The sequence below is a fragment of the Nannospalax galili genome, unplaced genomic scaffold, assembly GCF_000622305.1.
Source record: "Nannospalax galili isolate Female #2095 unplaced genomic scaffold, S.galili_v1.0 scaffold290, whole genome shotgun sequence".
Lineage (NCBI taxonomy): Eukaryota > Metazoa > Chordata > Mammalia > Rodentia > Spalacidae > Nannospalax > Nannospalax galili.
In genome coordinates, this window is record NW_008331486.1 from 6407134 (window position 1) to 6424874 (window position 17741).

Below are 17741 nucleotides of genomic sequence, written 5' to 3' on the forward strand. Positions count from 1 at the left end.
CAGGACAGTGAGAAAGCTCTGGAATATTCCTAAGTTTCTGAAGCCAATTTGAGATTTATACTTGACAGCATTCAAATAGTTTAAGGAAGAAACGGTTTCTTTCTCAACACACTCTCAACACCCCCCACCCCAACCCCCACAGGCCTCCTTCACTGGCAGCAACCCTCACTCAACACAGGTCGGAGCAGAACCTCCAGAGCAGGCTGTTCACAACTCCGCGCCTGCTGGCTTACCTAGAAGCTGCACCAGGTTAGGATGCTTGATCTCCTTCATCACAGCAGCCTCCTTTAGGAACTCCTCGACCTCCATGGTGTCCTCCTACAGAAGGGAAGTTCAGACCCATGAGATTCCTCCCACGAGGAATCCACTGAGAGGGAGGGCACTGCTTCCAGGGCAAATATAAATGGCAGTGGCACCTGAGCCATCTTTCACGGAGAGTCCACGACCGGCAAGTCTCATTCTGGTGATATACTCTCCTTCGGAGTTGAGCTTTGGAGTTCTTACCCAGGGCGCTGTGACTGAGTCTGGACTGTCCCTCACAGGCTCATGTTTTGAACACTTGTTCCCCAACTGGCAGAGCAATTTTAGAAGGCTGTGGAACCTTCAGGAGGTAGAGCCTGGCTGGCAGAAGTCAGTCACTAGGAGTGGGCCTTTAAAGGTCATACCCAGTCCCTGGTTCTGGACTAGCTCTCCACTTCCTGGTTCACAGTCATGTGACCAGCTCCGCCACACATACTCCTGTCACCACAGATAACCCACTCTGCCATGTCTTTTCACCATGATGGTCTGAAACTCTCTGAAATCATTTCTCCCTTAAGTTATTTCTGTCAGGTATTCTGCCACAAAGATGCAAACATACCTGACGATGCACAGGGCAGTGGGTCAGAGCTGGCTTGACAGCTCAGTGATTTGTTTCTGGTGGCTGCTAGGCAGACTATCCACACCTTTTGGGATTTGTGGGGTCTTGGAGAGACTTTAGAGGCAAACACCACAAAGACCAAGCAGACTTCCACAAGTACTGTCTGTTTTCCAACAGGCTCACACACACTTAACATTAAAAAAACAAGTGTGCAGACTCTGAAATGCACCCGACTTACAGCCTGCATCGCCCATGAGAGCCTCAGCCTGCAGCAGAGCGGACACTGAGCTCTCAGCTATGCGGTGGCAAGAGCAGCTAATGAGGCAATCACCACAGCCTGGGGGAGTCAATCACCCAGGCTCTAAAACAATCCTCACCAGCAGCTCCCTGACAACAGACTCACAGGCACTGTCGTGTAGGTCACACTGTACAAGGCCAGTGTCTAAATGCCAACGAGGAGGGAAAGACTGGCAGACTGCCAGCACAAACAGGACACTCTTTCCAACACATTTCCAGTCTGGGTCAGAAGAGCTATGGCCACACCACTCAGCCTCCTTGTAACTTCAGTCACTGTCCGCTGAAGCGACCATCATAACCAGGCACCAGTGGTGGTGAGTGGCAGGGTCTCCTCAGATGCTAGAACCCGGCACTGGAGGCGAGGAAGGAAGGTCACCTGCAGCTTCTGCAGAGTTATGTGTGAGTGTACATATATGTGTGAGTGTGTGAGGAGGAAACTTCTTGAAAATCAGGTTCCTTGTGCAGAAAGCTCTACCAGGCCTTATGTTACATTGCAGTGGTGTATACTGTTCCTGACTGGGAAACAAGAGCCCAAGTGCCCTTGTGTGTGGCGCTGTGGCTGTTCCAGTTCGTCCCCTGATAGAAGGGGACACTCCAGAGGCCAGGCCAACCTTTGCTCAGTGCTTTCTTGTTCTGGTCAGCCATGTTTACGGGTGAAGCATGATCAATGATGGCGTGTCAGCCATAACACTATCACCAAACACAAAGCTCTGAGAGACTAAGCGGAGAGGCAATCTACTGCTCTTTAACAATGACAGCTGCTCTAATGTCACCTCAGCATGCTGGCTGTTGCTTCCCATGCTGTGCAGGGGAGAGCTGTCCCCGTGCCACCCACTGGCTGCTGGACTCAAGTTTCCTCTGCTCCCTGGCCTGCTCAGCAGCCCATCTGGCTCAGGCGTACAGCGCTCTGCTATCTGGTGACACGCTAATGTCAAAGGCTAGAGATGCCTGCTAGGATCCGGAGAACCAACGTTGCACTGCACTATCGGATGTCACAAAGTAACTCTGCAGTGAAGTTTTCTAGACATCAAGCATTTTCTTTTCTGACACACCATGTCACACAGTAAACCATGCAGAGAAGTCATCTTAGAAGTCCTGTTCCCTTGTAGAGCCACTGACCCTTTTCTAAAAGGCCTGTGTCATAAAACTCCCGAGGCATGCATATACAGTAGGAAGAGCACTGTCAAAACACCTTGTCTGTCTTCTGCCTGTCCCCTCCCCAGCTCACACACAGCACACATCGGAGGTGTGCCCTTTTCCCTTCAGAAAAATTAGTGTGGGTTTGTCTCCCCCTGCTGGAGTCAGACCTAGTTTATCATTTAAATTGCTATCAGCAACAGAGGTTTTAACTACATAAAAGAAGTCCCTTATTCTAACCAGTGATCTTCCTCTAACTCATATTTTAAAACTTTCATCACCCTTCTGAAGACAATTTTCCATTCACACAGTAAAATAAAACTGCTGAGTTTGGGCTGAGGAAGTGCCTTCTGAGAAAAGCTGAATTCCCCTAATCTTCGCGTCTGTGAGGGAGGAGGCGGGCCAACTCTCTCTTCACAGGGACTGATTGGTCTGGCCCCCTTTAGAGGTACTGGAACCTTTAGGATCCAACGGAGTGGCTAAGAGGGAGGGTGTCAGTCACGCTGACCTAGCTCTGCGGCCCTGTGACCAGCCACGCACTGACCCTTCCTTTCTCTTCTATCCCCTCCCCTCTCTCCCTTCCTTTTTCTGAGGCAGGGTCTCATGTGCTGACCTCAAGCTCCTGATCTTCCTGCCTCCACCTCTCAATTGCTGAGATTAGAGGTATGTGCCACCATGCAGGGCTGAGGATTGAACCCCAGCTTTGTGCATACTAGGCAAGCTCTCTACGGAGCTGAGCCACATCCCCAGCCTCTGAACTTGCTTTCTTGTCTGCAAGACAAGGAGGATCGCCCGTTTGCCCTGTGCACAGAGAGACTACTGCAGTGCCTGGTCAGCAGGCATCTGTTACCATTATTATCTCTGGCTGAGTGGTGGATCAGAGGGAAGTCCATGGAAGATGGGAAAGGTTTTCTAAGAAAGCATAATTGAGATTTCTGTTTATTTGTCATGGTATTTGAGGAATAAGACCCTAAATTTACTACTAAAAGAGGGAGATAACAAGCAACAATACAAAAGCTGGGCCTTGGGGCTGGAGAGATGGCTCATCAGTTAAGAGCATTGGATGTTCTTGCAGAAGACCTGGGTTCAAATCCCAGCACCCACATGGCAGCTAACAACTGTAACTCTAGTCCCAGGGGATCCGACAGCCTCATCTGACCTCGGAGGGCATTGCACGACATGGGTGCACTTACCTACATTCAGGCAATACAAGCATACATATTAAAAAAAAAAAAAAAGCTGGGCCTTGGAGGTGGGTGCCTGGATTTGAATCCTGGCTCAGTTAGCCTCTCTGCCTCAGCCTTCTCAGCCTTAAAGTGGATTGCCATTAGCATTTTTAGCGCCCCTCTCTTCAAATTGTGAGGTTAAGGAGATGCTGGATGTAGAGTATATGTATGTGTGGATATATACATAGAACTTTGTGTTCACTTATGTTCATATATGTGCCTGTGGATGTATGGAAATACATGTGTATGTGTGTGTGTGTGTGTGCACGTGCACGCACATGAGGAACTCTGCAGTAAGAGCTCAGTAAATGCTGGCCTTTAGTGTAATTTAGAACCCGAAGTTCTCAACTTTGACAGAGGAGATAAAACTCCAAACAATAGGGGCTGGAGGGATGGCTCAGCAGTTAAGAGCACTGGCTACTCTTGCAGGGAACCCAGGTTTGATTCCCAGCACCCACATGGTGGCTAACAACCATCTGTAACTCTAGTTCCAGGGGACCCAACAGCCTCTTCTGACCTCCGAGGGCACTGCACGACATGGGTGCACTTACACACATGCAGGCAATACACTCATACACTTGAGCCACATAGGGTGACAACTCCCAGGTGCCCACTGCTGAATCTCGGGTACTGTGGTTTCCTTCTTTCTTGTGTTTGTGAATAGCACTCAGTGATACCTGGCCCTCCAAGTAAGCAACATTTGTGGCTGCTATACAGGCCTCTGAGCATCAGCTCTCTCCTCCTGCAATATCTGTGAAAACTGACGGTATCGGGTTCGCCTTGTGCGTCCAGCCCTCAGTGATCCCACCCTCCTTAGCTGGGGCCCAGGGCAATTGTGACTTACTATCCCTCAATGATCCCAGTGCTGTCTCTCCTGCCCTGCTGTCCCTTCCTTATGGCCCGGGCCCACTTGCTCCTACCCAGTGCAGCAATCGCTACTCCTCCCTGTGCAGCTGAGCCTGCGCTCCAGACACTGGTCTGGCTGGCTGCACGGCCATCATTGATATTTTGTCAATTTCTTTTCTGACCTGGACTACCCAGGGCTGAGTCCCAGGGCCTGCCAAACAGATGAGAGGAACTCTACAAATATTTATTAAATTTTAAAAAGTTGAATTTGGAACATGTCCAGGAGTACTCCAGATAATCCAAACCATACCATTCTCCCCCACCTCCCAAGTGCTGGTCTTGTCACAAGGGCCAACGGAAGAAGACATTAAATATGATTATGAGGAAGTTACATTTCTTTCTAGAATTAAAGGAATGCACTTTGCTCTAAAGTTACTTTATGCCAGCCAACAATTCTAACTTTCATTTTACTGTGCGTTTAAGAGGAGGCGTCGGGAAAGTCACACACGTTGCCTGGCTGAGCTGAGACACAAGCACACACTTGGGCCTGTGTTCCCAGCAGTAGAAGGCTCAGGCCCCTTTCTTGACTGCTATACACAGGCTGATGCCATCAGTCTGTCTAAAACAAATGGAAGCGAACAATGCAGGTCAACACTAGGGGACACTCTAGTCACAGGAAAAGCTTGGATCATGCAGGGAAGAGAGAGGAATGAAAATGCAACTTCCCATGGTGTCCTAACAGAGTGCACAAGACTTCCAGAAGAAAACCAACCACCTGGAAATGCCACACGGGTCATCAATGAAGAGGGCGTGTGGCACAGGACTGCAGGAAGGCAGTGATCTGGTGACAAGTGCTTCCTGGAACTGTTCCAGGGACACGTCCAGCTATCTGCAGAAGCCTATGGACACGCACGTGCCTGTTTTATCAGCCCACAGAAGTCCACAAAGGTCTCATCTCCTTTCCGACCAACTTCTCTGCACTTTTCTTAATTCTCCAGCCCACTGAACCAGAAACAAAACCATTGATAGGACATGCCACAGAGCAAGTAACCTGCAGTGACAGCCTTTCACCTGACCTCAGCACTGGTCGGCGCTTCCATCTGCAGAGCCACAGGCTGAAGATGACTCGCCGTACAAAGACACAGATGTAAGGTCAGGGAGACCTGGGTGCTGCTGAACCCCAAGAGACACCCACCCACCTTCCACGAGGCCAAGGCTCACCTTCAAGGTTTTCACGGCCACGGTCAGACTGTACTTCTTCCACACGCCCTCGTACACCTCCCCGTACTGGCCTCCGCCCAACTTGTGCTTCATGGTGATGTCTGTGCGCTCCATCTCCCACTTGTCATAGTTGGGGGACACACCGTAGACGGTGGGCTTGTTGCGCTTGGGGGCTGGGTAGTGAAGAGTGGTGATGAGCCCATCGGCCACCGTAGAATGATGGTGAACCAACTCAGCCAGGGTGTTGAAGCGGCTCTCCGAGGAGACGTAGAGCTGAGGAGGACAGAGAACAACCCTCACTCACAGAGCAGGTGCTGCCTCCAACCTCCCAATTGGCCAGCCTGCCCGTGCACGACCATGGTGCAGTAAATCCTCAGAGAAGGGCTCTGCGTGCCCCGCCATGTTTAGCATCACTTTGCTTTCTCAGCAACACTACTGCAGACGTTCAGGAAGATGCCCCAGTGTACCTGCCTCTGCCTGGAACCTGCCCGGCCTGCCCTCTCACCCCAGCCACCCGATGTGAAGTCGCCACCCAGGGCAGTGACAGTGTCACCTGCCTGACTTTTCTGTATTGTACCTACCACAGCTGACAGCTTCCTGTTTGCTTGGTTAACATCTGTCCCCGCCTAACTGAACATAAGCTCCCTGAGAGCAGAGCCCTGGGCCATCTCCCCTATCCCAAAATCCCAATGATAAACCAGCACAAAACTGGGAGTCAGTAACTGCTTGTTGACTAAAGAGCAGCAGAACTTCAGAACTTGCTGACTGAAAAGAAAACAATTTAATTTATGAGTGTAAGGGAGGAACAGTGATCATAAGGGGAAAACTGATAAAGTGTGAGCCTCCTTCACATCACCACCTACTCGCTTGGGGCTGGGTAGGAGGCACCAGACATCGTGACCTGCAATCCTGGCAGCATGCCTGGTGAGGCTGTCCCTGTCAGCATCCTGCAGGGCCTTTTCCACGGTAGGCAGTAGGAGGACTGCAAGGCAGAGTGCTTTCGGGCCTTATGTGAGAGAGAACCACAGCAGTGAGGGCTTGCCAGGGCACCGCCGCAGAGCTCTGTGACGACGGCGGAGGGGACGCTGGCAGCGAGCACCACTGTGGGCGATGTCAGCACCCCTCTCCTCCCCTGTCTGCTGTGCCGAGGGACTGCTTCCTTACCAAACCAGTGCCACGTCACAATCCACACAGAACGTCTGAGCTGCTGCCACGTGACTAACTTGGTGTCCCGGCTGGTGGTGAGAGGTACACTTAAGATCCCAAACAGTTCAGAAGGCTTACCCCAGTGGCAGAGGCAAGGGGAGGCACAGATTGGAAACAGTGCTACTTGGGAAACAAGCAGAAAAGGAGCAAGTCAGGCTGTGACTGCAGCTCCAACATCTTATACTCTGAAAAAGAGAAGGGAAGCAGCCCGAGGCATACAAGGCACTCAGCTGAGCACCCCACCATTCCGTTGTTGCTGTTGGTCAGGGGCCTTCACCAGTGTCTGTGCCATGCTGCCTTTCGGCTTCCCACACTGAGAGCTAAATAAAACTTCTTTATCAATTTGCTTCGTTCATTATGGTAATGAAATGCATGTGGAGCCATAAAGAGGATCCAATAACCACCCCCGGAACGTACGTACGTACGTACGTACGTACGTGTGTTTGTGTGTGTGTGTGTGTGTGTGTGTGTGTGTGTGTGTGTAAGAACGTACGTACGTACGTACGTGTGTGTGTGTGTGTTTGTTTGTTTGTTTGTTTGTTTCTTTCCCCCAACCCTCTCCTGCCTGGGGCGATGGTAATAAATTCCTACAACTTAGGCAGGTCAACTTTGGATATACAATCCTTTTCTACAAAAGATTTATTTATTTTATGAGTATGTGTGAGTGCCTGGATGTATGCGTGCGCATGTATGTAATACCTACAGAGGCCAGAAGAGGGGGGTCAGATCCCCTAGATCTGGAGTCACAGGTGATTGTAAACTACGTGATCTAGGCTCTGGGAAGCTAACCTGGGTCCTCTGGAAGAACAGCAAAGGGCTCTTAATCCCTAACCCATCTCTCTAGCTCCCGATCTACAATCTTTTCTTAGCAAGTCCATTACAATATCATTTCAGGACTAAGGCTTGTCCAGAAAGACTCCTCATTCTGGAGAGCTTTCTCCTCTGAGTGGATGAAGAGGACCCAGTTTCACACTCAGGACACCAGAGCCCCTGAGTAACCTGCTCTGAGGCCACACTGAGTTAGGCTGGAACCCACAAACAGATGCAGGGTGTGCAGTGGCGCCGCAGTGACCTGCAATTAGCTTGGTATCCACATGATGCTGCCTGCAGCTCTCTCCTCAGTGCCGGTGGTGACAAACACAAGCCTACCTCATGTAGTTCATGGGTGTTGGGAGTTAGGAGAGCAGCTCCCAAGCTCTGTCCACTCTTTGGAAAGACATGACTGAGTTCATTTTTCAACCTAAAAGTTACAGACTCACTCAATACCAATATTGAAGCCAGCCCCCTCGAGGGCAATGTAGCTGCTCGGGTCACTGGATCGCTCTTCAGCAGTACGCTCAGTCTGTGCTGGTGGCTTCCTTTTGACCAGTTCTAGTTCTGAACAGCATTTTGTTAATGATCACTCAGGGTGACCATCAGGAACTTGTGGCATGTTCAGAGAAGAAAGTGAAGTCGGCTGTGTGAGCAGTCCATTCTGTGTTGTGCACCCCATTCCATAAACTCTGGCTCACCCAGGGCTCTGCCTCTTCCTGATTATGCATGAACCCAGAAGAAAAGGCTCCTTAAAGAAACTTCCAGACTGGCTTTCCCTGATGCTATGCCCACAGGCCTGTGCCACTTCTGCCTGCCTCAGAACTGAGTTCTTGCTGGTCCAGGAAGTGGTTCTCTAGCAGTCCCCAGGCTGCTGCTCCTCTCAAAGGAAATCAGCAGGCTTCCCCAGGCTGCTGGCCCCCACTGTGCCACTCCCAGGGAGGGCAAATCCCAGATGTTCCAGAGGCTCTGTAGCCAGCCCTTCCCTGCCACCCCTAACCCAGCTGAGCCGGGTTCTGTTCCTGTCAACCCTCATGTCACTTCAGATCATGGGGACTCTTCAAGAGGAAAGCTGTCCTGGTTCTTGGGAACCGTGGGACTACACAGTGCTGCTTGCAGGAGTAAGAAGGAAGGGCAGTGGGGGCAGAGACATCGGACTTGGGTCTGCTATGTGGATAGAGGGTGGCTGGCCATAACCACTGCAGAAAAGCTCAGACACAAGGGGAGAGGTAAACAAGAGCCAGGAGGGTGGAGGCAGAGAGGTCTTTTGGGCCCTATAGAAGAGTTTTCTATATTCAGCTGTCTTCTGAAGATTAGCTGATTTGAAAATAAGATTTAAGGTTTTTCAGCCCCAGGATGCTCCTCCTAGTAATCTTGAACTTTCCCCTTAGTAATCCAAAGAGGATTGCATCAAAGTTCTGCTATGTGGGAAGCATTCTTCACCCACCCAGAGCTGTGGTACCTCCCCATCCTGATGCCTGTCAGGGACTCCTGGGACATGAGTGATCCCACCCAATGAAGCTTCCCTGAGTGTGGCCCTTACAGAAAGGAGCCTCACCAACGGCCAACAAGTCCTCAGGTGCATGAACAGCTGATGGAGGAGCTGATGGACTCTCTTCCAGGGAGGGGCAGAAGGCAAGCTGTCTGAAGAGCTGATCACTGGAGTTACCTGTATGCCTCAGGGCAGAAGGAACATAAGTAGCACATGCCAGCCTTTAGACAAGGGCTAGCTTCTTCGTCAGATGAATCTGTCTCTGTGCCCTTCTGAAAGGTACTTTAGACTAACCTCAAGCTCATGAGTTGTCAAACTAGATCACACCTCCCTGCATGTGTTCCAGGGCTGCTGATTAAACAACTCTAGGGGAATGATACTGTTATCTTGTCAGAGTAGACTCCAAGGATGACCCTGGTGCTGCCCAACTTGCTTCAAACAAAGAACAGATTGGAGCAAATTGTCAGCTCCAGAAGTCCACCCCCAGGGGTCTGGGAGTCAGTGAAAAGGCACTTTGCAACCTGAAAGCTCTCCCGAAGGGCCACCACCCTGGAGTCCATCTTACAGCAGGGAAAGATCCAGCTCTGCCCACAGCCCAGCAGAGGCAGCCAGACTGAATTAAGAAACACCTGCGGCACAGGTTCCTGTGAGGAAGCTTCCAGAGAGGATTAACTGAGTGGAGAAGACCCACCACGAATCTGGGCAGCACATCCCACAACCTGGGGTCCCAGGCTAACTAAGTAAAGGGGAAGGAAAAAGTCAACTACATTCCCCACTCAGCTTCCAGATCTTCTGAGATGTGAACAAGCAGCATTCTCCAGCTGCTCCATCTGCCCCACCATGATGAACAGTATCCTATGCCCCCAACTATGACCCAGGAAAAACTTTTCCTCCCTTAAATTGCCCCAGGCATTAGGTCACAGCAATGAGAAAAGTAGCTCAAACATATAACAGACTGTGCACACATAAACCATGATGCCAGCACTAAAGATACTGCCAGAGACAGGCAAGAACACTTTAATCAGGACATGTGAGGAAAGCAAATTAAGACAGGCACATGGGCTGGGCGTGGTGGCACACACCTTTACTCTCAGCACTCTGGGAGTTCAAGGCCAGCCTGGTCTACATGGTGACTTCCAGGCAAGTCAGGGCTATGTAGCGTCCTCCCCGCCCCTCCCCCCCAAAAAAGGAGGCATATGTATGCTCCTACAGTACAAATAAATGTGTGAGCCAGCCGCCAGGAAAACACTGAAAAGATCACAAGGGGGCCCACTCACCAGATATCAGCATACAGAATAAAGTCTTGACTCAGTCTGGTATTGGAATTGAGAGATATGTCTATACACATGGGCTTACACACATATAAAAATTTGGCTAACTTCTCTAAGCAGGAAAGGGGCACATTTTAAAACTGGCACAAGGATTCACTGTCTTGGTGAATATGACCCCCAGGTACTGAATCTGAAAAGATCACTTTTGCCAGATGGTAAAGGCGGCTTACAGGTCTAATGGGATACTGTACATATGAAGGGAAACAGGCACTTTCACATGTTCTTTGTGAGAACTAATTGGTATAAGTGCTAAGGGGGGTGATCTGGCAAAATCTACACTACTTTTAAGAGGTGTATAACCTCTGCTTTAGTTCCAGCTGCTTATCTTGCACATGCTTACACTGCACACAGCATTCACATTTTAAACTACCGGTCACGAGCCACTAATGGGCAGCAACAAACACAGTGGATTATGATCAGACATTTAATTTAGTTATTTTTGGTTTTTTGATAGTCACACTGTAGCCCAGGCCGACCTAGAACTCATTATGTAGCCCAGGCTACAAACTCGAGGCAATCTTCTTGTCTCAGCTTCCCAAGTGCTAGAATTACAGGAGGTGGAATTAAGCCAATCATCACAAGACACTGAAACAGGCAGCTCCACGTGTGCTACGGTGCAGTTCTCACCAAAACACCTGGTTATGTGGGGAAAGGCAAGGTGCATCAGTGTGGAGGTGTCATCTCTGCCTCTTCTTAGAGATGAGCAGGTAAGTCTGAACGGCACTGGCAACAGTGAGCAGGATGCAGTAACAACTTACAAAATGAAAAGAATCTGGACTAATGACTTTTAGTCTTTGCAACCAAAGTTACAGAACCATGTGTTCCTGTGACCTGACCTGGATCCTCTGAACCTCAACTGGCTGCTTCACTCAAGATCATAAGTGAATGTTGTGTGCTTCAGAATCAACACATCAAAGCACTGGAAGGCAAGGCATCTTCACTGAAAACAGTAGGACTGAGAAGAAAGCCGACATTGTGTGTATGAGATGTTTTAGGCCTAGGGATGAAGGGCAAGACTGTCTGATAAGATGCAGTTCCCCAGTTGAAGCTGGAGAACCAGTTCTGAAAAACTGTTCTCAACAGCACAGTTTCCGGAGATATCTGGGGGAACAGGTGCTTCTGAGTCCGGGCCCACTCTTACAACTATGAAGCCGAGTCAGGCTGTCTACACAGGTATAGCTGTAATGCAGGCTTAGTGACGCTGACGTAGGAGAACTGAGCTAGGAGAATCACTCTTCACTGTAATTCATTTGTCATGTTTTTTGAAACCATGTGCACATACTACATATAAATGTTAAAAATGAGGTTGGGTGTGGAGACACACACTTGCAATCCCAACACTCAGGAGGCAGAGGCAGGAGTATTTCACGCATAAGGACAACTTGGGCTACACAGTGAATTTCAAGGCCAGACAGTGCTACACAGCAAGATCCTGTCTCAAACACAAAAAAACAAAAAAAAACCCAAGCAATATATGCATATAATATATATCTACATTAATTGCAGTTCTGGGCATGGGACCCGCAGTTAATGCATGCCAGGCAAGTGCTATACCACTGAGCTAGGTCACCAGCACTAAAAAAATATTAGATGCACATCCATCTGTGATATATCAATTTTGCCCCTTAACACAGCCTGGCGCAGTGGGGTGAGGCGTGTTCCTGGCTCCCCAATTACTCCCTACGTGAAAATCTTGACAAGAAACTTCATTCCTCTAAGCCTCCCTTTATCAATGAAAACCTGCAGATTACATCAATTCCTGTCCAGGGTAGGAGTGGGATATAAAGGAGATGGACTGCAAGATGCTCCAGCACAGATCAGAACCTCCATAAGCATCCTCTTCATGGTCTTTTTAAAAAAATATTTATTATTTTTATTTTACGTGTATGTGTGTATTGCCTGCGTGTAGGTAAGTGCACCCGTGTCGTGCAATGCCCGCGGAGGACAGAAGAGGCTGTTGGATCCCATGGAACTGGAGTTAGGACAGTTGTTAGCTGCCATGTGGGTGTTGGGATTTGAACCCAGGTCTTCTGCAAGAACCACCAGTGTTTTTAACTGCTGAGCCATCACTCCAGTCCCCTCTTCATGGTCTCTTAAGGAAGAGTTTGTGCAAAGACCACAAGATGATATATGCCAACTCCTTTACAGAACTACCATGTGGCTTTGGAAATCGACTGGTATAATGTGATCCCACTTTTGTTTAAAACTTGTGCATGCATATATACATGTGTGTACACCCACATACTTCATCCATAGGAAGAGCACTGTGTGTGACTTAGGAGGTGTTGTTCAAGTGGCCTGTTGCTTTATAGTGCCTACTAGTGGTTTGAATTTTTTCCTCACTGAAGATCAATTACGATCATTATGAGAATTTTACAAAAAGGAAGAGTCTTTTAATTAAGAGTTTGTGTCTGAAACTCAACGGATATGCCTGTTATTTTTAGAGACTCATACATACCAAGCCCAAGGACTTGTAATATTAGGTGACTGACATCTTTCATGAAGCTAATAGAATGATTCCTGCTGTTTACTTGAAGGAGTCCAGAAACACCTTTGGTTTGTTTATTTGAGACAGGGTCTCATGTAGCCTATGTAGATGAGGAGGGCTTTGAACTCCTGATCTTTCTGCCTCCCAAGTGCTGGGATTACAGGCATGAGCCAAGGTGCTCAGACCGAGCCTTTGGCTCCCTCTATTTCACCCCGGTGCCATCTCAGCTCACCAGCTCCCCTTGGGTCCCAAGTCTGGGTGGTGCCTACCTTGCCATCAGAAGCAGTGTTGATCCTGTAGTGGTACACCCTCCCTTCATATCTTAGTGAGATGGACCTCTGTCCAGGACTGCTCTCACTCTCTCGCACCAAGAAGCTGCCATTGATCCCGCTGCTCAGCAGATATTCGGCGGCGTTCCGGGACACAGGCCCATGGTACCAGGAGTGCTTCTCCAGGCTGTTGACAGGGGTGATGTAGTTGCTTGGGACCCATCCCTGGCCGTTTTTGGTCTGGGCTTCACACCATTCCCCATTGTGATTATAACCCAAGACCCGGAGCTTTTCACCTTAGAGAAAAGAACCAAACAGACATATCAGCTTTGAAGACTGGATTTCTTCTAACATTTCTTTGTGTGATTACTAGAAACTTCACCTTAACAGATCCACATAAACGTGAATTACAAGTGCATAGGAATATATGCTTATCCTCAAAGCCGACCACTGGTCCTGAATGCAGAGAGAAGGCAGCCTCGGCCTCAGGATCTACTGTCTGCTCAGGACTCTGCCCCACTGTAAGGAAACACCTTAGAGAAAATGCTTTTGCTGAGGGGCAGGGGCTAAAATAACCAAGAGAACCACAAAGCCCATGTTTCTAGCCTTAGACCCAGGTGTCCTCTTCAGGACGAACACAGGAAAGGGGTGTGCACAGGACTATTACCCCAGAGCCCTTCCTAAGGGAGGGCACTGCTGCTTTGTGGCCATCTCCAAGTCCCAGATTGTAAAGCTGCTCTCAGAGGCAAAGGGCAGGCCAGCCAAGCCGCAGTGCCCTGGCTTCTGTCTCCTGTAGCCATCACTAGTCACCCACAGCCCTTACCTTTGGTGATGCTGAGAGTATTGTCTCCACTGGCCACAAAATCATACAGTGCAACGAAAAGGTTGGGGTCATTTTCGCTAGGCCCAGCGAGAAGGTTCTCCTTGGAGTTCCATCGAGCTGCCTCACTGAGTCCCTGGGGCTCGAAGTCAGATGCTACTGGCCTCTGTAGGGCTTCTGAAAGACAAGGGAGGAAAGGAAAATGAAGCTGGAGGAGAAAACCTTGGGAAATGAACTTGATTTGCAGGAGCATCCAAGACCCTGAAAATCCCATATAGGTTCTGAACTACACAATCCTAGTTTCTTTCCTTGTTCAACACCTATATATACTATGTATTAAGTTTTTTAAATTATTGTAAAAAAACTTTTATGAGTGTTTTGCCTGCATGTAAGTGCACCTGCATCCTGCAATGCCCTCAGAGGCCAGAAGGGGGCATCAGATCTCCTGGAACCAGAGTTAATGGATCAATGTGAGCTGCCATGTGGGTGCTGGGAAACGGCAGGTCCTCTGCAAGAGCAGCCAGTGCTTTTAATTGCTGAGCCATTTCTCCAGCCCCTTGTATTAGGTTTTAAAGAAAGGATTCTCCATCAATTCTTATGAAAAGTGCTAAATATTTTCATCCTAAATTGGCAATTAAAGTTCCTAAATCATTCAGGCTTTTAAAATTCATTGATTCAGGTGGGCAAGATGGTTCAGTGGTGCCTGTTGCCAAGCCTGACAATCAGTTGGAGCCCTGGACCCACAAGGCGGAAGGAGGGAACTGACTTCTGCACCTTGTTCTCTGACCTCCACATACATGTTGTGGCATGTGCACATACACACAAAAAAAGTCACAAAAATAAAATTTAGGGGCTGGAGAGATGGCTCAGCAGTTAAGAGCACTGACTGCTCTTGCAGAGGACCTGGGTTCGATTCCCAACACCCACATGGCGACTACGAACTGTCCTTAACTCCAGTTCCAGGGGAATCCAAAGCCCTCTTCTGACCTCCGCAGCACTGCACGACACGGGTGCACTCACATACATGCAAGCAATACATTTGTACACATAAAATAATAAAAAGTATTTTTAAAAAATTAAAAATAAAATTTAGTAATCCAACATGAATTTAACCCGAAATGGATAAAATCTAACTTCATAATATGCCACTGCTTAAAATATGTAGCTTAAGTTTCTTGCTTTAAAGCACTTTTTGCTTTTTGTTTTTTGAGATAAGATTTCATGTGGTACACAGGCTGATATGTAGACAAGGCTGGCCTTGAGTTCGCTATGTGGTCAAGGTTAGCTTTGAACGCTTGATCCTCCTGACTCATCTTCCCAAGTGCTGAGATGCAGACCTGCTACACCACCTCCAGCTTAAAGCACTTAAATCAATCAATATTAATGTGTGAATCACGCATCTGCTATGCAGTCCTCTCCAGGCTGAGGTGAGAGCTGGTTTTCTGGTGAGCTCCACCTTCACTGCTAATTGTTCTTAGGTTCCTCCCGCGGCTGAGAACAAATTCCTCCCATGTGTGACAGCTGCTCCCCAGCAGGAGACAGCTACCTCCCCTTCCAGGAGGATATGAGCATCTGAGATTCCAGACAGCTTTCCTTTTCTTCCGCCCTCTTTCCAATATAGTCATCATTATTTATATATGTATTTGTTTGTTTGTTTTGGGGTTTTTTTTTTTTTTTTGGTCTTTTTGAGACAGGGTCTCCCTGTAGCCCCAGCTGTCCTGGAACTCACTATGTAGACCAGGCTGGCCTTGAACCCACAGAGATCTGCCTGCCTCTGCCTCCAGAGTGCTGGGATCAAAGGCGTGCGCCACCACGCCCGGCCCCATTATATATGTTTTAAACTGTTAAGATTCTGGAGCAATAAGGTTGTGCTGGAGAGCTTTAGTTGTCAACTTGACACACCTGGGCCTCAACTGGGGACCTGCCTCCATTGGAGTGGCCTGTGGCCCTGTCTGTGGGGTATTTTCTTGATAGTTGAGTGATGTGGGCAGGCCCAGCCCACCGTGAATGGTGTTACCCTTGGGCAGGTGGTCCTGTATTGAGTAAGAAAGCAGGCTGAGCATAGGTCAGGGGAGCAAGCCAGTAAGCAGTGTTCCTCCATGGCCTGTGCTTCAGCTCCTGCCTCCAGGTTCCTGCTCTGAGTTCCTACCTTGGGCTCCCTCAGTGATGAACTGTGACCCGGGAGATGTAAGCTGAATAAACCCTTTCCTTCCCTAGGTGTTACTGGTCAGAGTGTTTTGTGACAGCAATTGAAGGCGAACTAGAACATAGGTCTCCCCTGTTGTTTGCGGGCAGGTACTAAAGCAGGAATGGGAACACTGAAGAGCCACAAGATTCATGACTTCTCCAAGCTCCTTCTTGTTTCTTTTTTTTCCCCTTGAACTGTGCTCATATTCTCTGGAATTTCTTTGTGACAATGACAAGATGCAGAAGGGCTTTTCTAAAAAGGCAAATCTCCTCCAAGAAAGACTATAGCCATAGGACACTATGGAGTGAACTCTAAACTCCATGTGAAGAAATCACAGCCAGAAACCAAACTTTTGCAGGGGGATCAGCCTTCAAAGAATGGGAAACTTGCAAATGAGCCACACACACAAACGGTAACGGAACAAAGTATGCCTTCACTCTTCTTCCATGTGGATTTGCAGAACTCCCCCCAAACACCATTTCTTGGCAGTACTACCCACCTTGGGGATGAGCTTGACTTCCCATTCACCTAGAAACAAACAACAACAACAAAGCCTAGAAAGCCAAATGTGGTGGCTCATTCCTGCAGTCTCAGCATTAGGAGAGCTGAGGCAGAAGGAGTGCCTCAAATTCAAGGCTAGCCTGGGCTACAGAGTGAATCTGATGCCAGCCTGGGCTCCACAATGATATTCTTTCTCAAAATAAAACAAAAAAGGAAAAAAACAAAGCTTCAACGGAGACACCTAAGACCCCAAGGGACCAGGCTAAACTTCAAGGAACACAATGGAACATTTCAGAAAGGTACACTGTCAGGCTGGGGGTGGTGGCACACGCCTTTACTCCCAGCACGTGGGAAGCAGAGGCAAGAGGATATATCATGAGTTCTAGGCCATCCAGGGCTACAAAGTGAGACCCTGTCTAAGAAACGAGGGAGGAAAGGAGGGAGTTAGGGAGACAGAGGCTGTCTACAGGATCTCTCTGGAAGAAACCAGCATAGATAACATAGGCCTTTCGATTCTAGGTTGCATAGAAGTCAGCCCTCAGGACTCACCCCTCCATGGAGTAATCCCTACACGACTGACCACTGCTGCCGCACTCAGTCACTTCACTTTATGCACTGTAAGGGCAAGGGCCACTTTAAGGAACAGGATCAGATCACGTGGCCATCTCACAGCAGTGGGAACAGAGCAGTCCTGGGTCAGCCCTGTTTTCTGAGTAGCTGCCTAAGCTCTCTAAGCACCATCACAGTCAGGGGCTGCCTGACCACTTAACCAAAAGGCTGGTTAAGGACAGAATTCTTGCTTTAAAAGTTTTTCTAAGAAAATATTTTATTATTTTTATTTTATGTGTATGCGTTGTAGTGCCTGCATGTAGGTAAGCGCACCCGTGTCGGTGCAATGCCCGTGGAGGACAGAAGAGGCTGTCGGATCCCCTGGAATTGTTAGCTGCTACGTGGGTGCTGGGATTCAAACCCAGGTCTTCTGCAAGAACAACCAGTGTTCTTAACCGCTGAGCCATCTCTCTAGCCCCTTTAAAAAGTTTGTTTGGTTTT

The 17741-nt window shown here is 48.7% G+C and overlaps 1 protein-coding gene across 3 annotated transcripts in view; it reads right to left on the reverse strand.

Moving 5' to 3' along the window:
- Abl1 (ABL proto-oncogene 1, non-receptor tyrosine kinase) overlaps positions 1–17741 on the reverse strand; it is a 126594-nt gene that overhangs the window by 12058 nt on the left and 96795 nt on the right. For all 3 annotated transcript variants that reach the window (XM_008825723.3, XM_008825732.3, XM_017796448.2), the window contains exons 2-5: positions 14006–14179; positions 13183–13478; positions 5587–5859; positions 234–318 (exon numbers count right to left, since the gene is read on the reverse strand). In XM_008825723.3, the coding sequence (XP_008823945.1) occupies positions 234–318; positions 5587–5859; positions 13183–13478; positions 14006–14179 (828 nt within the window). The remainder of the gene's footprint in view (positions 1–233; positions 319–5586; positions 5860–13182; positions 13479–14005; positions 14180–17741) is intronic.